Source organism: Sciurus carolinensis, chromosome 11 (genome assembly GCF_902686445.1).
Source record: "Sciurus carolinensis chromosome 11, mSciCar1.2, whole genome shotgun sequence".
Classification (NCBI taxonomy): Eukaryota; Metazoa; Chordata; class Mammalia; order Rodentia; family Sciuridae; genus Sciurus; species Sciurus carolinensis.
Genome location: NC_062223.1, coordinates 122,785,125 through 122,808,423, shown reverse-complemented (window position 1 = coordinate 122,808,423; position 23,299 = coordinate 122,785,125). Strand labels below are relative to the sequence as shown.

Genomic DNA, 23,299 nt, shown 5'->3' with positions numbered 1-23,299 from the left:
AGCCCACCTATTGGGAATTCCCACCTGAGTATCCTGCTGAGTTCTTAAATATGGCAGTTCAGAAATAAGGCCTGCAATTCAAACTGCTCATTAAGAGTCCATGCTGCAGAGTTAGAGTGTCTTGTGTTTGAATCCTCCCCCTGTACTTCCTAAATGTAATACTTTGGAAAAGTTACTTAACATCTTTGTGTCACAGTTTCAGTTTTGTTTAAGGATTGTAAAAGCATCATATCTTTCTTTGAATTGTTTTGATAATTAGATGAAAAATATAAGAAAAGTGGATAAAATAAAGTGCTACATATGAAAGCAGTCAAATGGAAGCTGTGGATAGAGATGTTCCTGAACTTATACAGGGGTTATATCCATATTAATTTCTCATAAATTGAAAATATCCCAAGTCAAAAACACAGGTAAGTATTCCTAACCTGCCAAATAACATAGCTTGGCTTAACACCTGCCTAATGTGCTTACCTTAGCTTACACTGGGCATTACAAGAATATCATACCACATCACTAGCCAAGGAAGAGTTCAAAATTCAAAACTCCAAATATTGCCTATCTAAATATATGCTATGTTTGCACTATCAGAAGATTCAAAGATGGTGTAAATACCATGTAAAATAGTTTGATTCTTCCTTAAAAGGCAAAACATAGAATCACCATATCATTTAGCAAATTCACTTTTTTATATAAAAGAAGAATAGAAAACAGATGTTAAACAAAGACATATACACAAATGTTAATAGAAGGAAGAGAAAGGAAAAAAGTCAACTATCCTTTAAATGACAAATTGTAGTGTATTTGTACAATGAATATCATTAAGCCATAAGAAGACACATACTACAACATAGATTAATATTGAAAACACTATTCTGAAGTCAACAAACACGTCACAAAAGATCAGACCATATATAATGTGATTCCATTTTGATGAAATGTTAGAATAGGCCAGTCTACAGACAGAGAAAGTAGATAAGTGTTTAAGGAAGAGTGTCATGTGAGAAGAAGGAGGTGACACAAGAGGACACAAGAATTATTTCTGTCATGATGAAAATTTTCTAACACTGGCTTTGGTGATGATATACATATCTAAGACTATATTAAATATTGTTGAATATTTAATGAATTGTGTGTCCTATGTGAACTATATTGCAATAAAGATATTTAAACACTGGCAATTGAAAATGCTTCATAACCTATTAAAACAATAACATGTATACAAAATATGATCATAAATATATATGTCTCTTATTACTTACACAGATAGTCTAGGTATAGACATAGATATCAATGTTAAAAATATAGATAAAATGATACCAAACAGGAAGTCAGAAGCCCTAGCACCAACTGAGTCACTAATGAGTGAGAAAAAGTAACAAAAAGCTGATAGAAATTATTTTTTCATGAAGGGAATAGTGAGTTGCTTTTGTTCACTTTAATTTGTTTCAGTTTCTTAAAATTTTTCAAAGTCATTTTTGTGAAAAAAAAATGATTATAACTTTAATAAGTTCTGAAACTCTGGAATCCAAATTCATCCTAAACTGACTAAAAGGAAACCTGCAGTTCTCTTGTAGAATTCAAACCATAGTCATAAATAAAGAGCATGTTTATCTGGAAGTAGAGATTCCAAGTTCACAAATAGTGGTAAGTACATGGATATTACCAGACTTCTAAAACTGTAAGAGAATTTCTATACATCACACTCAGGCACATCAAAATACTGATTTAAAAATGATAGAAATCAATGGAACAAATATAATGGGCTACAGATTCTGGCTAATTGGATAATAGCTTATTTAAATAGAAAAATTCCCAGAAGAAACAGGTATCATGTTGCAATTTCTACAACACAGTAGCAATATTAGCACCAGCTAAGAGATTTTGGTTCACATCTTAGTTCAGCAACTCTTTAGCTCTATGGCACTGCACAAATGTCTGACCTGCTCAGTGCCTTGTTTATTTCCTCAGTATGCTGGTAAAATTAGTGAAATCTGCTTAAAGTTATTATATTAATTACATATTTCAGTATTTGGAAAGTGCATAGCACAGTGTATGGACATAGCAAACATTGTAAAACATTTTGTTGAAGATCAAATTGTATACACAAGCAGACATTGATCACATAAGAAACTATATGATCTTACCTGTTTGTCACAAGCTCTTAAACAACAGATTTAAGAGCAGAATATTCCCCAGCTAAAGACAAGGCAAAATTGGAAGGATGGATCATAACTTATTCACTCTTCACAAATATGTGCTTATTAGGTCAGTGCTTTTTTCAGAGCCTGTTGTACCTCCTTGTTTCTAAAGTAAAATATCAAATAATTTTGGGAAGGGATCACAATATTGGTCAATACCTGAAGCACAGAGTCCAGTCAAGGGCTGTCGACAGGGTAGAGGTAAGTGAGGACCAACAGTCCATGGAAGAACCGGATGAAAGTCAGGTGGGCACTGCAGGGGAGAAGGCTCTGTGAGGGAACAATGCAAGCATAAGTGAGTAAAGGAAAAACACATGAGTGCAATGAGACCTGCACTGGTGAAACTCATCGTCTGAGCTAGAGAGGTCCCTGAGCAGCCCAGGGGCAGCACCACCAGCATATCACAGAAAAAAAATACTGTCCGCCTTATGGACCACAACAGGACAACTTAAAGATGAGGTATGTGAGGACAGATACATGCAGACCACTCCCATCCAGGTGCCCAGATTCATGACAGCACTCACCTGCTGACTCATGATGTGTCACCAAGAGTGACAGTAAAGCAGTCACATACTGTCGTGGTGTACAGTAAACAACCTGGAAATAGAAGAGTTGAGAGGCACATCCCCGTTAAGAGCTGGCACAATTTTGTCCCATTAGGTAAAGTACCATTTTGGAAGAATTCACTGAAGGGAAAAAGATGTCAAACCCTGACAGATTTCCCAGGAAGAAACATACAGGGTTGTGAAGCTTAGAGGAGATGAGGATGGTGGGGGAAATGAGCAGGCTCCCCAAGCAGAGTAAGCAGGTGGAAGGACAGAAATAGGAAAAAGAGTGTATGTTCCCTCCTATTTGTTTGAGGGATTCCCATCAGGAAGAACTTGGTAGGGTGTGAATTCTCATGCCCATGTCCAGTTAGTCCTGGAAGATCAAAGAATTGACCACACTGTGGAGAGTTTTTCCTAATGAAATACCTTCATAGAATGCATTGGAAGCTAATAACACCTATACACTATAGGACTTAATACTCTTGAGCAATTAATTATTATTTGACAACGAAAGGAAGAGAAATACTAGAGATAGCATAAAGTAGCAATTATAGAATAATTTTTGCACTTGGATATATCTCGGCTTACATGCCACATCTGCTTCCCATTTTGTGACTCCAGATAGAAATATAAAGTCTTTAATGTCTTCTGAATTTCTGTAGAGAGTACACTAGTATCTTACAGTTTTTGTAAATATTAATGCTTGTGTGTGGGGAAGGTTACTGGGGATTGAACCCAGGGCCTCTGGCATAGTAGGCACACACTCTACCACTGAGCTACACTCCCAGGCCCTATGAAGAGTGCTTGAGCATGTAGTACTTAGCGTGATGCCACCCCTTGAGAAGTATCTACTCAAGATATTAATTTGTTTTAAAGGGACCTTTATTCTACAACTCTTCTGTGGGGTGATAAGGAGCTCTCTGGGATTATTATTGACAAGTATTATTTATGAAGCTTTTTTTTTTAACATCTGCAATAGGAACAACTGAAAACAGAATTTTCTAGTGAGTACATAAAACATAATGGAAAAGAAAATATTTAATGTATTTAAAAACAATATACAATTAACAATGTTAAAAAAAAAAAAATGAACTATCTGAGTTACTCAAGATGGCAGATTAGAGGAAAGCTATATTTCCCGTGGTCCGGGATTCAAGCAGAAAGAGCACTGCTTCTTAGCGAGGTGGATTAAAGAGGCAATTCACAAAAATTCAGTATCAGACAGTCGGAGACTCTTAGAGACTCAGAAATTCTGATATTTTGAATGAAAGACCAGAAAAAGTACATTGGAACTAAGCCTCTTGTGACAGCAGCAGTGACCCCCATTTCATTGCAGAGGGAACGGGTAACACAAAAAGAAACAACAGACAACTTTGGCCTGGAAAAAACTACAGAACAGAAAAGCAGTCTGAACTTAACTGAACCAGAGGCTGCACGGTGGGCTGGTGTATGAAAAGTGCTCATTATTTCTCAACTGGCAAGTGGCGAACTGAGGCAGAGAGTCATCTTGTGGAGTTCACACTGAAGCTTGCTCTGGCAATATTTTCACAAAAAATATTGTCACATTGTCCTGGCAAGCACCTACCGTGTGGCCTAGAGTGTACCTAGCAGAAAGTGATTGAAACAGGCACACAGAAGATTATACCAGGGGGTTTCAAGTCAGAGAGAGAGGGCAGTGCAACTCACTTTGTCTTTGAGTCTGGAGGTTCACATGACCAGCTTAAAAGGGTCAGAAACTGAATAGGTGGGTGTGGTGACATTCAGGGCTGAGAGGGGAAGAACTATTGGTCGGTGGCAGAGCATGCAAGACCTGTGGAGGGTTGGCTCCCCAACCTGTGAGTGGAATTCATAGGAGACGAGGGGTGTTGATCTAATCTCTGCAGGGAAGACAGCACCCACCACTATCCTCTAGAACTAAATTCTAGCCTCTGGAACCACCCACTTGGAACTCTGCTGCAACCCCAACCTGGGAGTCTGTCCATCTAATCTGTCAGGACAAAAACTCAAAATAACAGTACTTCCTCTTCTGTCCTACCTTATACTGGTGAGAAGTTGAAAACTATTTCAACAAACTTCAGTTTTAGGCCACTCCAGCTAAAAACCAAGTTAGCAACACCACAAGAGGAAGGGTTTTAAAATCCCTCTGAAGAGTACACAACCCACAGAGAAGCAGGAAAAATGACAGCCTGGCATAGACAGAGATCATCCATTCTCATCAACAGTTTTGACCACCTCACTGGAGACAATTCTTTCATTTCTTTAATAGTTTTTTTCCCTTGTCTTTTTTTCTTCTTTTTCCCCTTGGTGTTTTTCTTCTGTTTATTTGTTCCTGGATATATATTTTTTCACACTTTCACATATATATGCATACATATATTTGTTTCTTTTTTCTAATTTTTAACATTTTTATGAATTTTTTTCTTCACCTTGTCTTTTGAGGGCTGTTTTTCTTTTCAGTTTTGTTTTGTTTGTGTTTGTGTCTCGTTTCTCTTTATCTCTTCTCTCTCTAATAGCCAAATAAACTTATTCTCTGTTTCCCTTTTCTTAGATTTTTCTTTTATTTTTTTTCTCCTTCTTCTTTATAGATGTCACTGGATACATCTCTTCTGCTCTCTCTCTCCCTGTTCACATTCTGAACATTCTGAACTTTCTTTACCTTCCTAACACATTTTTTTTCCTCTTACTGGCCTGCATTGTTAACATCTTTTAGAGGTATTTGGTCTACATAATTCTTGCCATCACCACACATTCTGATGCAGTTATTAGTGCATAAATGGCCGATATTTGTTTAAATGACAAATCTAGTTTATAGCTACTTATTGCTTTTGCTATTAGCAATTTCTGAACAACTATTACTGCTTTTGTGGTAACTGGTGTTGCAGCTGTCCTAGTAGGCATCAGATACTTATTTTAATGTTGTAGATTGTTTGTTTCTATTGTTGTAATGGGTTGTTTTCTCTTTTCCTGTGAGGTGCAATGAATCTAATGTAACACTACAGATTGCCCAGGGTGGAGATTTTCCTGCTGAGCTAAACCAAGACAAGAGACAGTGTGCATTGCTACATGCATAAACAGACCCTGCTCAGTCTTCAATGATACCTTAAGAAAAAATAATAGGAGGTTAAAAACCCCAACCTAAGAACCAGTCCCACAATAGCAATGATGGATGAGGGGGGAATCTCAAGTCCCACTCATGAACATTCACTTCTACATCCAAAACAGAGAAAAGCAACACAAAGTCTGTGACATAACACTGACAAGGGGGTCTCAATTGATATCTGTGTCAAGTCCCTGTAGAATGCAGCGTTGTTAAGTGAAGAAGAGTCATCACCCCATATACCCTGCTGTATACAGCACTATCTCAAGATCTGCAAGAAATACTTCACTGTTTTTTTGAGGCTTCAGGGAAAGTGGAATTCTCAAGCTCTGACATAATCTACACTGTATCATAATACAATAATCATCATCAATGAATGAGCAGGGAAACTATACTAAAATACCCACTTGGAAATATATTGAGAAATTCACAACACTTTGACAAAAGAAGCAGTGCCCTAAAAAGGAACACACATAACAGTGGAAGAGAAATTCATCCCGATAAATACAAAAAACCCAACATGTGCATACAAATGAAAAAAACAAGGTGATACAATGCCTCTCAAGGTCATAATTTCCCAAGAACTGACTCCACTCTTCAATAAGTAGATAAAATACTAGGTAAATAATTAAAAGAATGATTATAAAGATGATCAATAAATTCCCAGAGAACACAGAAAATAACTGAATGAATTAAGCTACTCAATATAGGATGTGAATGAGATATTTAATAGGGAAATAGAGATAGTTCAAAAAAAGAACCAAAGAGAAATCTAGGAAATGAAAGACACAGTGAAACAAACAAATTATTCAGTGGAAAGTCCCTCTAATAGAGTAGATCAAGCTGAAGATTTAATATAAGTGACCAGCCTTGAATATTCAGACAGTATTTTAAAAATGAAAGAAAAGAAGCAACCATGACTAGAATATACAAGAACACTGGAATAACATTAAGAGGGTAAGTTTAAGAATTACTGGAATAAAAGAGGGCTGTGAGATGCAGGCTAATGGAATGAATAATCTTTTCAGGGAAATGATTCCAAACCTCGAGAATGAGATGGACATTCAAATACCAGAAAAATTATGAGCCCCAAATAGGCAAGATCAAAAAGAACCTCTCCAAGACATAATTAAATGCCTGTTATGGTTTAGATAGTAGGTGCCCCTCAAAAGGTCATGCAGGAGAAAATAAAATAAAATTCAGAGATCAAATGATTGTGTTATGACAGTCTTAATCTAATCAGTGCCATTAATTCACTGATAGAGCCTGACTGGGTGGAAACTGTAGGCAGAAAGTTTGTGGCTAGAGGAGGTAGGTCCCTGTGTTTTCCAGCTTTGTATTCTGTCCCTGGTGAGTGGAGATTGATATCTCTCTCTCTCTCTCTCTCTCTCTGGGCTGTTATGTCCTAAGCTGTTTTCCTCCACCATGCTTTTCCACCTTGACATTCTGCTTCACCTTGGGCCCAATGGAGTTGGCCATCTATGGACTGAAATCTCTGAAACCATGAGCCCCACCTCCCCACACACACAAAACTTTTCTTCCTCTAAATCCCTTGTCAGGTCTTTTGATCAAGCAGCAAAAAAAGCTGACTGAAACAATGTTTACATAGGGAACAAGGAGAGAATCTTAAAAACTTCAAGAGAAAAATGCCAGGCCATATTTAGAGGTAAGGAAGTCAAAATTACTTCTGATGAGTAATCTACATCTTGTACAACCATAGAAATGAAAAGATGTACCCAATTTGTGTACAATGAATCAAAATGCAGTCTGTAAAAATAAAAAAAAATTAAAGATATATGTGAATACTCAAAAAAAAAAAAAAGAATTACTTCTGATTTTTCTGATTTTTTTTTCCTCTGAAAAAAGAAGGGCTTAGAACAATGTGCTCCAAGCCCTGAAGGAAATTATCCGTCAACAAAGACTGCTATATCTAGCAAAGAAATCCTTCAGAATTTAATAAGAAATAAAAACCTGATATAAACAAAATTTAAATAAATTCATAACATCTAAGCTGGCACTGCAGAAATACTTAACTGAAATACTACACAGAGAAGCAACCCATAGAATATTTCATTCTTCAACAACCAAATTCACTTTCTTCTCAGCTGCTCATGGAGCTTTCTCTAAAGTACAACATATTTTAGGTCACAAAGCAAACATTAGCAAATACACACACACAAAAATGCCAATATAATTTCTTAAATCTTATTGGATCATATTTGAATGAAATTAGAACTCAACACCAAAAAAACTATATAAAGAAAATATATAGAAGAGACTATATAAATATGTGGAATTGAACAATACACTTCAGAATGATAGAAAATCAGGGAAGAAAATTAAAAATTCTTAGAATCCTGTAAGAATAGTGACACAACACACCAGAACCTCTGGGCATTATTAAGGTGGTTCTAGAAGAAAGTTGATAGCTATGAGTGCCTAGATAAGACTATCAGGAGGATACTAAATAAACAACCAAATGGTGTGTCTTGAGGTCCTTGAAAAATAAGAACAAACCAATTCCAAGACCCATAGAAGAAAGGAGATAATTAAGATGAGAGCCAATATCAATGAAATAGAGAATTGAAAAATAGAAATTTTCAATGAAAGGCTTTCTGGTTCTTTGAAAATATTTATATAAAAAATAGATATACACTTAGACAAACTAACTAAAAGATAAAGGGAGAAGACCCAAATCAATAAAATTGAAATGAAAAAGGAGAAATTACTGCAGATAACAAAGAAATCCAGAGGATCAGTGGGGACTATTGTGAAAATTTATACTCCCCGAAATTAGAAAACCTAAAGGAAATATATATGTTTCTAGATGCATATGAACTATCAAAATTGACTCAAGTGGATATAGAAAACTTAAATAGACCAAAATCTGGCATTGAGATAAAAGTAGTAATGAAAAAGCCTTCCTTCAAAAAAAAAAAAAAAAAAAAAAAAAAGGAACCCAGGACCAGATGTATTCTCAGGACCAGATGTATTCTCAGCTGAATTCTACCACACATTAAGGAGGAGTTAATGCCAATGCTCCTTAAATTGTTCTATGAAATAAAAATAGGTAAAACATTTCCACCTTAATTCTGTGAAGCCAGTATCACCCTCATACCAAAACCAGATAAGGACATATGAGAAAAACAAAACTGCAGAGAAATATCTCCAATGCATTTAGATGCAAAAATCTTTGAGAAAATTGTATACAACAACATATTAAGAAGATTTTACATCATGACCAATTTGGGTTCATGATAGGGATGCAAGCATTGTTATGAAATGTAGAGGGAGGGCAGGATAATAGAGGAAAGGAACAAGAAGAGGGAGGAGGGGAGGAAAGGGAACAATATTGACCAAATTATATCATTATATCATGTGCATGTATGAACACATAACAACAAACTCCACTATTTTATATTATAATAATTCATCAATAAAATGGAAATAAAAGAATCAAATGAGAACAGAAACAAGCATATTGTAATCTCTGGGACACATTGAATGCAGCTCTGATAGGAAAGTTTATAGCTATGAAAGACAAAATAAAAGAATCAGAAAGATTGCAAATAAATGGCATAATGTTGCTGCTTATCAAAACAAGAACAAATTATTAGTAAAACAAGAAAGAAAGAAATGGTAAAGATTAGAGCTCAAGTTAATAAAATAGAGAATAGAAAAGAAATTCAAAGGAATTCAAAGGATTAATGAAACAAAAGAGTTGGTTCTTTGAAAAAACAACACAGATTGATAAACCTTTAGTTAAACTAACCATGTTAAAAAGAGAAAACCAAAATTTATAATGTTAGAAACAAAAAAGATGATATTACAACAGAATGAAGTAAAATGTAAAAGGTCATTAGGGACTATTTTGAAAATTTATATTTCAATAAATTAAAAAAAGATAGAAGTAGGTAATTTTCTAGATGCATAAAACCTAACAAAATTGAACCAAGAGAATATAGACCAATAAAAAGCAATTAGATTGAAGAAGTAATAAAAATTCTTCCCACAAAAATGCTCAGTACCAGATGATTCATAGATGAATTCTACCAGAACCATAAATTACTTGTGCCAACACTCCTCAAATTATTCTATGAAATAGAAAGAAAGTACTTTCAATTACATTCTACATAACAAAAATATTACAGATACCAAAACTGGATAAGGAAAGTTCAAGAAAAGAAAATTACAAAATATTCTTTGTGAACATAGAAACAAAAATCCTTAATAAAATGTTGGCATAGCAAATTGAATGACACACTAAAAAGATCATACATACGTCATGATTAAGTTGGTTTTATTTCTGGGATAAACATATTATGCCATATAAATTGAATCCAGGACAAAAGTTACACAATCATCTCAACAGATGTAGAAAAAATTTTTGTCAATATTCAACACTGCTTTATGATAAAAAAAAAAAAACCTGAAGAAACTAGAGAGAGAAGGAACTTGCCTCAACATCAAAAGGCCATATACAACAAACTCAAAAACAAAAACAACATTGTACTGAACAGGGAAAAACTGAAAACATTTTTTCTAAAGTCAAGAACAAAACAAGGATGTTCACTTTCACTATTCTGATATCACACTTGAAATTTTAGCCAGAGCAATTAGGTTATGGAATGAAAATAAAGAAATTCAAAAAAAGATACAAATAAGAAAAAAAGAAAATCATACCTGTTTGTAGACATGCTCCTATACTTAGAAAGAAAAAGTTCCTCCAGAAGGCTTCCAGAGCTAATAAACAAATTTAGCAATGTAGTAGAATACAAAATCAATATACAAAAATTAATAGCTTTTCTATACCCCAAAAATGAATCTGTTTACAGTGAAACAGGAAAAATTCCATTCATGATCATTTCAAAAATAAAAGACATAGAAATAAACCTAAGCAAAGAGGTAAAAAGCATCTTCAGTGACAATTACACCTCACTAAAAAAGGAAATTGAAGACACCAGAAAACGGACTTCCCATGTTCGTGGACAGAAAGAATTATATAGCTAAAATAACCATATTACCAAAATCAATCTACAGACTCAGTGTAATACACATCAAAATACCAATGATATGTTTCTCAACACAATCTTAAAATCCATGTGAAGAAAGAAAAGCCAAACCAATTCTCAGCAAAAGGAGTACTGCTGGAGGGACCACAATGCACAATTTCAATTTATACTATAGCCATAATAACAAAAACAGCTGGATGCTGGCATAAAAACAGATATGTAGGGGCCGGGGTTGTAGCTGGGTTGGGGTTATGGCTCAGTGATAGAGTGCTTGCCTAGCATGTGTAAGGCACTGGATTCAATTTTCAGCACCACATACAAATAAATGAAAAAAATAAGGGTCTATCAACATCTTTAAAAAAAATATGTAGACCAATGGAATAGAATAGAAGACAAGAGTAAAAGCCTATACTGTTACCGTCATCTGATTCTTGACAAAGTTTCTTAAAATATATATTGGAGAAAAGACAGACTCTTTAGCAAGCAGTCCTGGGGAAACTGTGTATCTCATTGTGTATATATACTATATTTTCTTTTCTTTCTTTCTTTTTTTTTTTGTACCAGAGATTGAACTGAGAGGTGCTTAACCACTGAGTCACATCCTAAACCCTTTTGAAAATATTTTATTTAGAGATAGAGCATGATTAAATTGCTTAGGGCCTCACTAAGTTGCTAAGGCTGGCTTTGAACTCATGATCCTCCTGCCTCAGCCTCCTGAACTATAGGGATTACAGGTGTGTGCCATATATACTACATTCTCTTTATCCATTCTTCTGTTGACAGACACCTGGGTTGATTCCCTAGTATAGCTAGTATAAATTGTGAAGTGATAAAATTGGAGAAGCAGTGAAACTAGATTCTCATCTTTCCATATACAAAAATCCACCTCAAAATTCATCAAAGATTGCATTATAAAACCAGAGACTTTGAAACTTTTAGAAGAAAACCTAGGAGAAACACTTCAACATGTAGAATCTAGCAAAGATTTCCTAAATAGGACACTTATTCCTGAGGAAATAAGAAAAAAAAAAAGTTCAACAAATGGTGCAGCATCAAATTAAAAACCTTCTGCATAGTAAAGGAAATTTTTAATAATGAGGAAACATTATACAGAATGAGAGAAAATCTTTGCCAGTTACTCTTCTGACAGGATTAACATCCAGAATATATAAAGAAATTTTTTAAAAACCAACATAAAAGTGCAAGTAACACAATCAATAAATAAGCAAATGGAGTGAAAAGACACTTCCCACACGAAGTGCAAATGGCAAACATCTATAAAAAAAAGTTCAACATCTTTAGCCATCAGGGTAAGGCAAATCAAAACTACTCTGAGATTCTATTTCACTCCAGTTGAAACTGAAAAAACCAAGAACACAAATAATGACAAATGCTGGTGAGGATGTGTAGAGAAAGTAACTCTTACACGTGATTGTTGGCCATGTAAGTTAGTACTGCCATTATGGAAATCAGGATGGAGTTCCATGAAAAACTAAAAATAGGGAACTATAGTATTATCCAGCTATACCTCTCCTAGGTATTTATCCAAAGTAATTAAAATCATCATACCTTAGAGATAACTGCTTCTCTAATTTTATCACTTCACAATTTATACTAGCTACACTAGGGAATCAACCCAGGTGTCTGTCAACAGAAGAATGGATAAAGAGAATGTAGTATATATGGCACACACCTGTAATCCCAGTAGTTCAGGAGGCTGAGGTAGGAGGATTTTGAGTTCAAAGCCAGCCTTAGCAACTTAGTGAGGCCCTAAGCAATTTAATCATGCTCTATCTCTAAATAAAATATATTAAAAAGGGCTTAGGATGTGACTCAGTGGTTAAGCACCTCTCAGTTCAATCTCTGGTACAAAAAAAAAAAAAGAAAGAAAAGAAAATATAGTATATATACACAATGAGGTTTTAGTCAACAATGAAGACAAATAAAGTTACATCATTTGCACAAAGTTAGATTGAATTAGAGCCTACAATTTTGAGCAAAATAAGCCAGATTCAGAGAGAAGTATCATTTGTTTTCTCTCATATATAGAACCTAGAGGAAATAAAAACAGGAGCAAAAAGAATGGCCTGAAAATAAACCCTATGGTTATAGGGTGGAGGAAGGAAATAGAGGGGAGGCAAGAAGGAAGGATGAAAGGTTATTGGGGAGCAAGTTTGATTAAATTATGTTTTGTATATATATGAATATGCCACAATTAACTCATCATTATGCATAATTAATATGTATCATTTTTAGAAGAAAACTAATGTTCTTAACCAAATAAATGAGAAATAAGAATTTTTTTAAAGAAAGCATGATTCATGTGATTCATAATAAAAGCTTATCTTTTTTGACTAGCAGTGATCATTTTTTGTGAAACTACGTGATATAACTCGCATGTCATAAAACTCACCATTTAAAGGGTACAACTCAATGACTTTATATTTACGGGGAGTATTTGTAGAGAACAAATATTTACAGCACTATACAGCTCTCACCTCAATATAATTTTGGTACATTCCCCTCACACTAATAAGAAACCTCATGCCCATGCATAATCATGCCCATTAGCACCACCGGCTCTAGGTAATTACTAACCTATTTCCTTTCTGTATACATTTGTCCATTTGGACATCCACAATAAGTGGAGTTTTACAGTATCTGTTTCCTTTTACTTTGTTTCCTTCACCATGCATACTGTTTTGAAATTTCTCTGTAGTTACATGTACAGAGCCCATATCTTGCTTTATTGTTGCTGATGAATAATTTTCCACTGCATGAATATTTATAATTTTTCCTGCACCATAGCTAAGATTTTAATTTAATTTGTTCATATGGCCTATTGGTCCCCAAATCATTGGCTTAAACTTAGAAGCATTTCAAGCCCTCAAATTTGTCATTATCTTCATCAAGTCAAAGTGAATTATTTTGGATTAAGTCACATATTAAACAGCTCCATGCATGAGTCCTGGAAAATAAAATAGAAATGAATTATTTATTTTCAGCTTATCATCTCACTTTCCTCCTGAGTCACTACGAAAACCAGTTCAGAGTTAGGGAAAACCAGCCCAATAAAAGTAATGTTGACTAGCAGTGCTCCCCAATTTATATATATATACACACACATATATATATATTTAAATTTTTTATTATAAATAGATTGTTTCACATCTAAGTAATTCCAGGAATTAATTATTTGTAACCATCCCTATGACGTACACATGTACTAGAAAACAACATTAACAACAGTGTATCTGTACATTGTATTACAAAACATTTCCTTTCAACTTCCTCGAACTCATGTTTTCAGCAAAACCCCAAGAAATAATATAAAATTGTAAGTAACATAAAAGCCCCATATTGTGTTATTCATTGTAAATCATTCATTCCTTTAAAAAGTATCCATAACAGAAATAACACATTTGTCAGATGGATATATTAATTCAGGTGTCTGGGTCATTACTAACAAAAGATTTGTTTCACACAAAACTTTATGAACATATTATTTGTATATTATATATACTGAAATTAACATATGGATTTACAAGAAGAAATGCAATAACTTATTAACTAGAATGCATGTGTTAACGGTTCAGCATAGTCTTTTGTAAGTGGGAGAATTTTACATTTTAAGCAAAACACTTTCTTCCGGGAACACTTGGTTTTTACAAAGTTAAAATAGAGTGGACTAGATGATTATAACCAAGGGGTCTCCCTCTACAATGATTTGACCCACTTTTCTTCACTGTGTCAGTATAGCTTTCAACAGGTTGAACTACCTGTCATTGTCATTTGCTATTTCCTCTCCACCGGACACTAGATATACACCTTCTATTTGTTAAAAGTCTACTTCTTTTTTACTATTCAACAGCTTTATAAAGGTATAATTTATAGGCCAGTTCTAACTGTGAAATTCAATTTTTTCCAGACATTCATAGCATTGTACAAGCATTACTAAAATCTCAAACATTTCCATCATCCCAAAATTTCCTGGGGTCCACTTGCAACCAGTTTTCAGTTCTACTTCCTTCCCCAGTAAAGCACTAGTTGACTTTTTGGTCTATAAACATTTGTCTTCTCTAAGCATTTCATTTAAATGAAATAACATAATGTATTGCCTGTCGAATATGGTTGTTTCATTTACCATGATATTGTTGAGGTATATCCATGCTATAGAGTATAAAATAATTTGTCCTTTTTACTTCTGCTTAATATTCCATTTATGGCAATACAACATTATCTCTTCACCACATAAAGGACATGCAGAATGTTTCCAGTTTTTAATATACTATCAATGTTTCTATGAATATTGATACACAAACTTTTGTGTGTGTTTCCTGATTTAGTCTATCACCAAAGACTAAATTATTTTTTGAGACTTTTAAAATTATCATAGTATCTTTTTTCTCAGATCTGTGGTAAGCCTCATAAAATCAAACTAGGTTGTAGAATGACTCCTATAGACATTTAATTTCAGCATTTATCTATTTAATTCTCACTAGTTAGTGTTTCAAAGGGACTCTTTCTATAGTTCATTGGGTCAGCCCAATATAGACATTTATATAGACACTACACGTAGGTGGGCAAATTAGTTTTTCCCAGATTAGTTATTTCAACTACCACTTATTAAGAATAGAAATATTTCACTGAAACGGCAGCAATCACTGTGTTGAAATTTTGTGTCCTTCCTCACCTACACATTAAGTCGTATCACATATACAGATGTGCATGGGTCCCTGATCCACCTGCTTGCTAACAATAGGACTATCATGGTACCATGTGGCTTAGAAACTGACAAGCCCGACATAACCACATCGGACTACATCACCCACTTTGAGATATAAACCAAAGTGAAGTCTAAACTGAAATCTCTGAAGACGATTCAGGAAACTAGAAAAAGGAAAACAAATGTATTCACTGGGGAAAAAAGTATAGTTAACTCCAGGCCTAAACTACATGCTCTAATTTAGTAATTATACAACTTAGTTATCAGTGTTAAATTGTTATTTTCATGAAGTCTGACACTTGGTTTTATCCTAATTGATTCCAGACATGGAAGAAAAATACAAGGGTGTTGCATGTTATCCGCTCAAATATCAGTAAATTGAAGATAATACCATAGGCTGGCAATTTGGAAGAAATAAGAAATAGATCAGATTGTTGGCATTTCAGAAAAAAAAGCATGTAAGAGGAATTTGTGAATATTATAAATAACAGTGAGCTGACTTAATGAGCCTCATGATCTTTGATTGCATTGGTCTGGCATAGGATGGTGGTTGAAGTGGCCAGAGCTGGACAAAGTCTCTAATCCAACAGTCACATAGGCAGCTATGACCTGTCACATCCCTTGACATATAAAATAGAGTTGTTTTCCTTAGATATATAGAAATATTTTTCTCAACCCTGATCCAGATTCAACTAACTGCTGCTGTCTCTTTCACTGGTTTGAATAGAGTTAGATTTTTTTGTTTTTGTTTTTATTTTTGTTTTTTGCCTTATACACCTTAAGATTATTCTTTTTTTATTATTTTTATTTTTATTTTTAAAGTTCAAGGTAGATTGACAGACGTATGAACAATGCAAAGAACACTGAATGAAGTTTCTCAGAGCAAATAAAAGATGATCTGCATACTTTTGACAATAAAATATTTCAGGTTAGTTGGATAAATAGGTCATGCATTAAAATTATGTTTAATTTTGCTTTTTAAAATAATGAATTCATTACATTAAAGTCTCTGACAGTAGAGTTTCCTCCTTTCCTAGGAAAAAAGAAATTGGTCCCTATGATATACAAAGTATTTTAAAGTATTTAGAAAGATAAACATCATAATTCACTTCTTAAAGTGCCATTTTATTGATTTCAAATTTGTTATTTCAATTCATTTCACAGTGCCAATGGGAGGAATAAAAGTGATTTAAGTTAGCCCATTTTGACATCACAGAGGCAAAAATGGAATAATATTTGCAATGTACTTTGTCTTCAGATAAGCACTTTGGATTTCCTCTTTTAACCAGATTTGTAGGTCCCTTCTGTGCACAGCATTGTTGCTTTTATCTCAACCTACATTTTCCCAGCCCCTCTTCTATTTTTCTTCCAACTCTTTATCCCTATCACATGTGGAAAATTTGTTACATACCTATATTGTCAAATATGTTTTACCCACTAAGTCTAAAGACCATGTCTATCTTATTCACCACTGTCCTATTTGGCTAGTACTGCACCTTATAAGTAGGGCCTGTCAGTAAATAGTTGACCTTACTCTAATGGCTAAGCCTTTCTGACTTAACTGTTTTCTAGGAGAGTATCTAAAATGTTGAATAATAATTTATGAATCATCAAACAATTCAAAATGATGATAGAAGCCTCACAATTTCTACTTCATGATAATGAAGTAACTTAAGCAATAAAAATCTATCAACTTAGAGAAAAAAGGAATTTTCCTGGAACAGTGTGTTTAGAGAAAGAACAACGGAAATGGTAGAGACAACATCAGTATTCTGGACCATCAGAGATTGACTAAGACAATGAATAATTTTCTTCTAAGGTGCCAAGTTTTGGAGAAATTTGTTGTACTATAATAGATATCTAATGCTATACCATACATATATGGCACAGGAAATCCAAAAACTTTCAAAGAAGGAAAATAATGTTCCCCACAAAAGAAAATGTGGTGATATTAGTAATTGGTAGGAAAATCAGGTGAACATCTCAAATATACAGGATTCTCACAAAGGCAGAGAGTAATATAGTAAACATTCTAAGGAAAATCAGGTGGTGAAGAAATGAGTAGTTCAGGATGCATCTTTAGCAGATAAAATAATTTGTAACACATATAGTATTCCAATAAAGTATTCCATAAAGTATTCCAATAAAGAACATGTTTCAATAAGGTAGAAATATGTGTGGTTAGAAACATCTTGATACTTTTATAACAATCCATTCAAATGATGGAGCCTAATTTCTCTACTACTGAGTATGGACTTAGTGACTCCTTCTAATGAAGAGAAAATAAAAGCAGAAGTGACTGCATGTGATTTTGGAAAGTAGGTCAGGAAATGATCTGCAGGCTCCTGCTGATACCCTTTTTTATATCATCCACTATGAGATAATCAGCTGCCTTACATGTGTGAGGACATGTAAGTAGCTATTGTAGTGAGAGGAACTGAAGCCTCCCACTTATGGCCCAGTACTGAAGCATCTTGCAAGTAGATCCTGTGTTAGATGACTGTTGCCCTGGCTGGCTGAATAACTGCAACCCCCTGAGAGTCCCAGTTAAGACTACCCAATTAAGTTATACCAGTATTATTAACCATCAGACACAGTCTAAGATAATAAATTACTTTCTTCCACCCTACCAAGTTTTGGAGAAATTTGTTGCACTACAATAATCTAAACATGATGCAGGGGATCCACGAACTTTCATATAAGGTAACAGATGTTGTTCATGAAAGAAAATGTGATAATACTAGCAACTATGGTAGTAAATCAGGTGATTGCATATACAAGCTTGATTTATATCACACCTAGATGGTGCTCTAAATGCTTTCACCACTTTGGTCTTTGTATGTATGGGTCATGTAGCAAGCATTCTACCCAGATTCCTTCTGACACCAGAGTTTTAAGTAAACAGTGAATCAAAGACTTATGAATAAATGGGTAAAAATACTGAAGTTATTATTTTCCAGTCGTTGCCTATTTCTGTGAATGTTATCCATTGTGCTTTCCTGTATACACTGTATCATCATAAATTTTTCCATATGTGGTCACTCAACCTTCCTGTACCTTAGTTCTTCCGTATATAATTGTGGATAGGAATCATAAGTACTAACAGAGATGTGCTTCAGATTGCATCAGTCAATATATGCAAATTAATATAACAATGAATGATAAGGAGAAAATTAGTTGTGAGATATCATTATACAGAATTTATGATATTTTCAGTTCTTTTTATAAAGCAGTATTCTAGAAGAAAGGAAAAAGATTCCACAATAGATTCAGATGGTTTAAGCATGAGTAATTCCTGTTCTTAGCCTTTTCAGCTATAAAATGAATATATCATAGAATTTACCTCTTAAAACTCTGATTAATTTAACAATACATGTTAATTACTTTAAATGCTGTTATATACTTAATAAGCAAGTTTTCAACATTACCTCTTCTTCTAGGTATTGGAGTGGATGAATCTAAATAGATGTTAGACTTAACTATGTTCTAGGATAGTCAGTGTTTAAAATGTTAAATACTTTAAGAATCATTGAACAATTCAAAATGATAATAGAGGTATCATAATTTTCATGATAATGAAATGGTTAAGCAATAGAACAATCAACTAAGAGAAGAAAGGAACTGTCTCAGGGATTTTTAGAGAAGGTATTATGGAAATGGTAAAGACAACCTCAGTGTTCTTGACCTTCAAAGACAGTCTAATAATGAATAATTTTGTTTTAAGTTGCCAAGATTTGGATTAATATGTTGCACTATACTAGAATATACTACAATACCATAGATGGTGCAGGAGATTCAAGAACTTTCAAAAAAGAACAATAAGATTGCCCATAAAGGACAACATGAGTATATTAGAAACTATGGTCATGACTTAACTTCAATTAACTAGAGACCTGTTAGATTTTAGGAAACAAAGAGTGCTCACCCAGGATACAAATCTTGGGTTCTAAAAGTCTTTTCAAATGGATTTAAGAAATCTCTTTTCCGTTTTTACACAGATAGATCAGTGGCCAGTTTCTCCCTTGAGACACAATGGATGAAATTCAACAGTAAAATTCTCTGATGACCTTGGTAAAAACCAGAGAGATTATAAACTGAGTGTCGTTATGGTAGAAAAGTGAAACATGTTGACTTGGGGGACTTGAAATGGAGTCAGGAGGGTTTGTTAAACCAAGACTCAGGCACATTCATGGCTAAACCTTGGAACAGAGCTGTCTACAAACCCACTTTGGTGAATGCTGACCAGGTGAACTGAGCTAAAATGCAACTCCAGGCATGAAATACACCTGCCATCAGGACAGTGTGTGAAATACCTCTCATGCTTCCTGAGATGGTGCAATGCCTCTCTTAAAAGGCAGTGTGCTCTTGACACGCCTAACACAAATCTTGACAAATGACTCATGTGATTTCCAACACTCTTGCAGTAAAAGTTATAAAAATAGTCAATGTTCTGTAACGCCTTGGAACATGTTTTCAAGGCTACTTCAATTTGGCATCTCCTGGAAGGATTGCAATCCTAAAGGAATCACAGTAACATAATTCTTTCTTGTTCTCAACAAGGTTGATTTATCTCAGTAGACGCTATAAATTTTTACTTGCCAAATTGTGTAGTCTTCTTACACTACCTTGTCAACTCTAAAACCAAGATTTATAGACTGGACAAAGTGATACTGTTGAAGAAGAGAAAAAGCCATCAATTTGAAGAGGAAGGAATAAACACATGGAGGAATAAGCAGGCTGTGGCCTCTAGACACTTGTTGCTTTAATAATAAACAATCAAAGCAGAATTCCATGAAATACAGAGTGTGGAGCAGACGAAAGATGCTGTTTTGGCAAATTGCAAAAAGAGAAAATGCTGAGCTAACAGGAAGAAGCTTCTTTGAAGGTATAAATCCGTGCTTTGGTCTGCTAAATCCTGATGACATGAATGTTGAAATTTCCCGGAAATGAGAGACAGTAACCTTGCCCAGTTTGTTACTTGACAATAATCCTGGTGCAAAAGGAATAGATCTGAAAAACTAACCCAAAAATCAGAGAGGCACTGTTTCTGCTTCTCAGATCCAAGTTACCATCTTCCTCAGGGCCACTTTCACATCCTTGTTTCTCAAGGAATAAATCAAAGGATTGAGGGAAGGAGTGATGACATTATTCAGCACTTGAACAACAGAATCCAGCCAGGGACTGGAAGCAGGTCTGAGATAGACAAGAATCACTGGTCCATAGACCAAGAGGATGGAGGTCAGGTGGGCACTGCAGGTGGAGAAGGCTCTGCGCCTGCCTTCAGAGGAACGGATTTTCAATATAGAGAGAACAATGCGGGTGTAAGAAGTGAGGATGAGGAGAAAACACACCAGGGCAACCACACCTATGTTGGTGAAACTCACCATCTGAGCCAGAGAAGTGTCTGCACAGGCCAGGGACAGCACCGCCGGAATGTCACAGAAAAAACTGTCCACCTCATTGGGCCCACAGTAGGGCAACCTAAAGATGAGGAACGCCAGGACGCTCCCATGCACACAGCCCCCCAGCCACGTGCACACTGTCAGGCTGGTGCACACCCTGTGGCTCATGATGACTGTGTAGCGCATGGGGTGACAAATGGCCACAAAGCGGTCATAGGCCATCACCGTGTAGAGGAAGCACTCGGTGCCACCCAGGGTGTGGTAGAAGAAGACCTGGGAGGCACAACCCTGGTAAGAGATGGTGTGGCTTCTCCCCGCCAGGGAGGCCATCATCTTGGGGGAATTCACAGAAGGGAAGAAGATGTCAAACACTGACAGGTTTCCCAGGAAGAAATACATGGGGGTGTGCAGGCTGGACGAAGCCAGAATGGTGGCCAAGATGAGCAGGTTCCCCAGCAGGGCCAAGAGGTAGAAGGCCAGAAACAGGACAAAGATCATGTTCTCCAGCCCTTCAGTGTGAGGAAGTCCCAACAGGACAAACTCCTTCATGGAGGTGTAGTTGTTCATGCTCGGGTGCCGGGAGGCCTGAAGCAAAGCAATAATGGTGACATAAGACCAGGAGGACCTGAGAACACCTTCCCCAGGGTGATTTCCCCCTCAGGAGTGGCTGCCAGCAAGAAGGCCAAGGAGGGAAAGAGACCAGCAATAAATCTAGCCTTGTAGTTGAATTGTGTGTTAAATTTGACCTCAGTTTCTTCCTGTTAAATGAGGCAACTAATTTATAGTCAGCAAATATATTATAGTAATCAAAACTTATCTCCAGTTTATATACCCTCTCCTGATCTGGTTCATCGACAAACACACTGGTATATTTCAGAGCCAGGAAAAATTTGCTACAGTTGTTTGTTACAGGTACAATGCCATTTTAGAATCAGTCAAGCCATAGTTTGTAAAAAGGCAGTGACTGAAATACATGCACATTAAAGTTTGAACCCAAGTAGAAATGATGTAACAATTACTTATTGTACTTTCATCAATAGTCTGCATACTCCATCATTTGTATTCAAACAAGAGCATACAATTCATGATCACAACCCACTCACACCCCTGCAGAAAATAAATTGAGTCTGGAAGAAGACATTGCAGAGGTGATAGAAATAACCACAGCACCCCACTAGTCATTCTGTCCTCAGTGAGGTTTCTCTCTTTCATACAGGTCAAGCAATGGCAAGTTAAAAAGCACACCTACTATTTAGTGTATTAGTTAATATATGCACTCAACTTGGGAAGCAACCTAAATTATATTTTTTGAAGCCTTAATTTCTGGGGGTTGTTTTTCATCTCACTTTATTTTACCCTCCATCTATTTCCACCAGATATAGCTAATTTTCCTTACCTGTGAACAGGATTTGTACTCTGAAATAATCTGATAAATCTATTAACACTGCTTTTTAGGTTTCTGCTTTGTTAGTCTTTCCTATTTAGACAAGAACAATGTCTTATGCTGTAGATAAAATCTCAGTATGAGTAATTACAGAAAGAAAGAAGAAGAGAAGTTGGCTGGATCTGCTCAGACTGTCGCTGTTCTCACCCTAATAGCCAGGCCTGTGTGAAGCTGGTTGCATGAAAAGCTTTTGAATCCATTGAAATTCCAGCAAAAACAGAGACAGGAAGTCTCCATTCCAACCTAAATGCTATTCACATTGAGTTTGGGCCATGGCAATCAAATTTAATACCAAACACATTTATTACCTCTTTGTTTGCTAGAAATAGAAAGACGAATAAAATAAAGTACTGTCTCTTGAAGAGCGCATTCTGGAGTTACAGGAAACTGGTTTCTAAACATAACCTGACTCTACTACTTGCTTCCTCTGAGACCTCGAGCAACAGCCTCTCTGAGCTTCATCTGCTGAAAAGAAAACTGGATACTTCCTGCTTTATAGGGTCTTCGTGAAGACTGAGATAATGAATCGGTTCTTGTACTAAATAGGAAATGAGGTTAAACAAATAAATCTCAAGCATACAACACTGAGGCAAGAGTGATACTGTGGGGACAACAAAAGCTTTGAGATGTGATGCAGAAACAATTAAAAGGGACTTTAAAGAACCTGTGGATTTTTAAAAGATTTTATTTATTTTTTAATTGTCACATGAAAACTGTGCATATTTATAGGATTTGTATGATTTAAAAGGCAGAGAAAGAAAACAGGTCAGGGAAATGTTATTTTTTCACACTCAACAACTGTTATATAAATATCCGGACAGAATTAAAAGAACTTTTTGTAAGCTAGAGGTGCATAAAGTCTCCCTTTAATC

At 35.3% G+C, this 23,299-nt stretch overlaps 1 protein-coding gene across 1 annotated transcript; it reads right to left on the bottom strand.

The window, feature by feature from the left end:
- Positions 1–1,164: 1,164 nt before the first annotated feature.
- Positions 1,165–21,550, bottom strand: LOC124959681 (putative olfactory receptor 10D4). The gene is made up of 4 exons (XM_047518029.1): positions 20,651–21,550; positions 2,723–2,795; positions 2,358–2,468; positions 1,165–1,196 (listed from the first exon to the last, which is right to left on the bottom strand). The coding sequence occupies exons 1-4, from the start codon at positions 21,548–21,550 to the stop codon at positions 1,165–1,167; spliced, it is 1,116 nt and encodes a 371-aa protein (XP_047373985.1).
- Between the last annotated feature and the right edge of the window lie 1,749 nt (positions 21,551–23,299).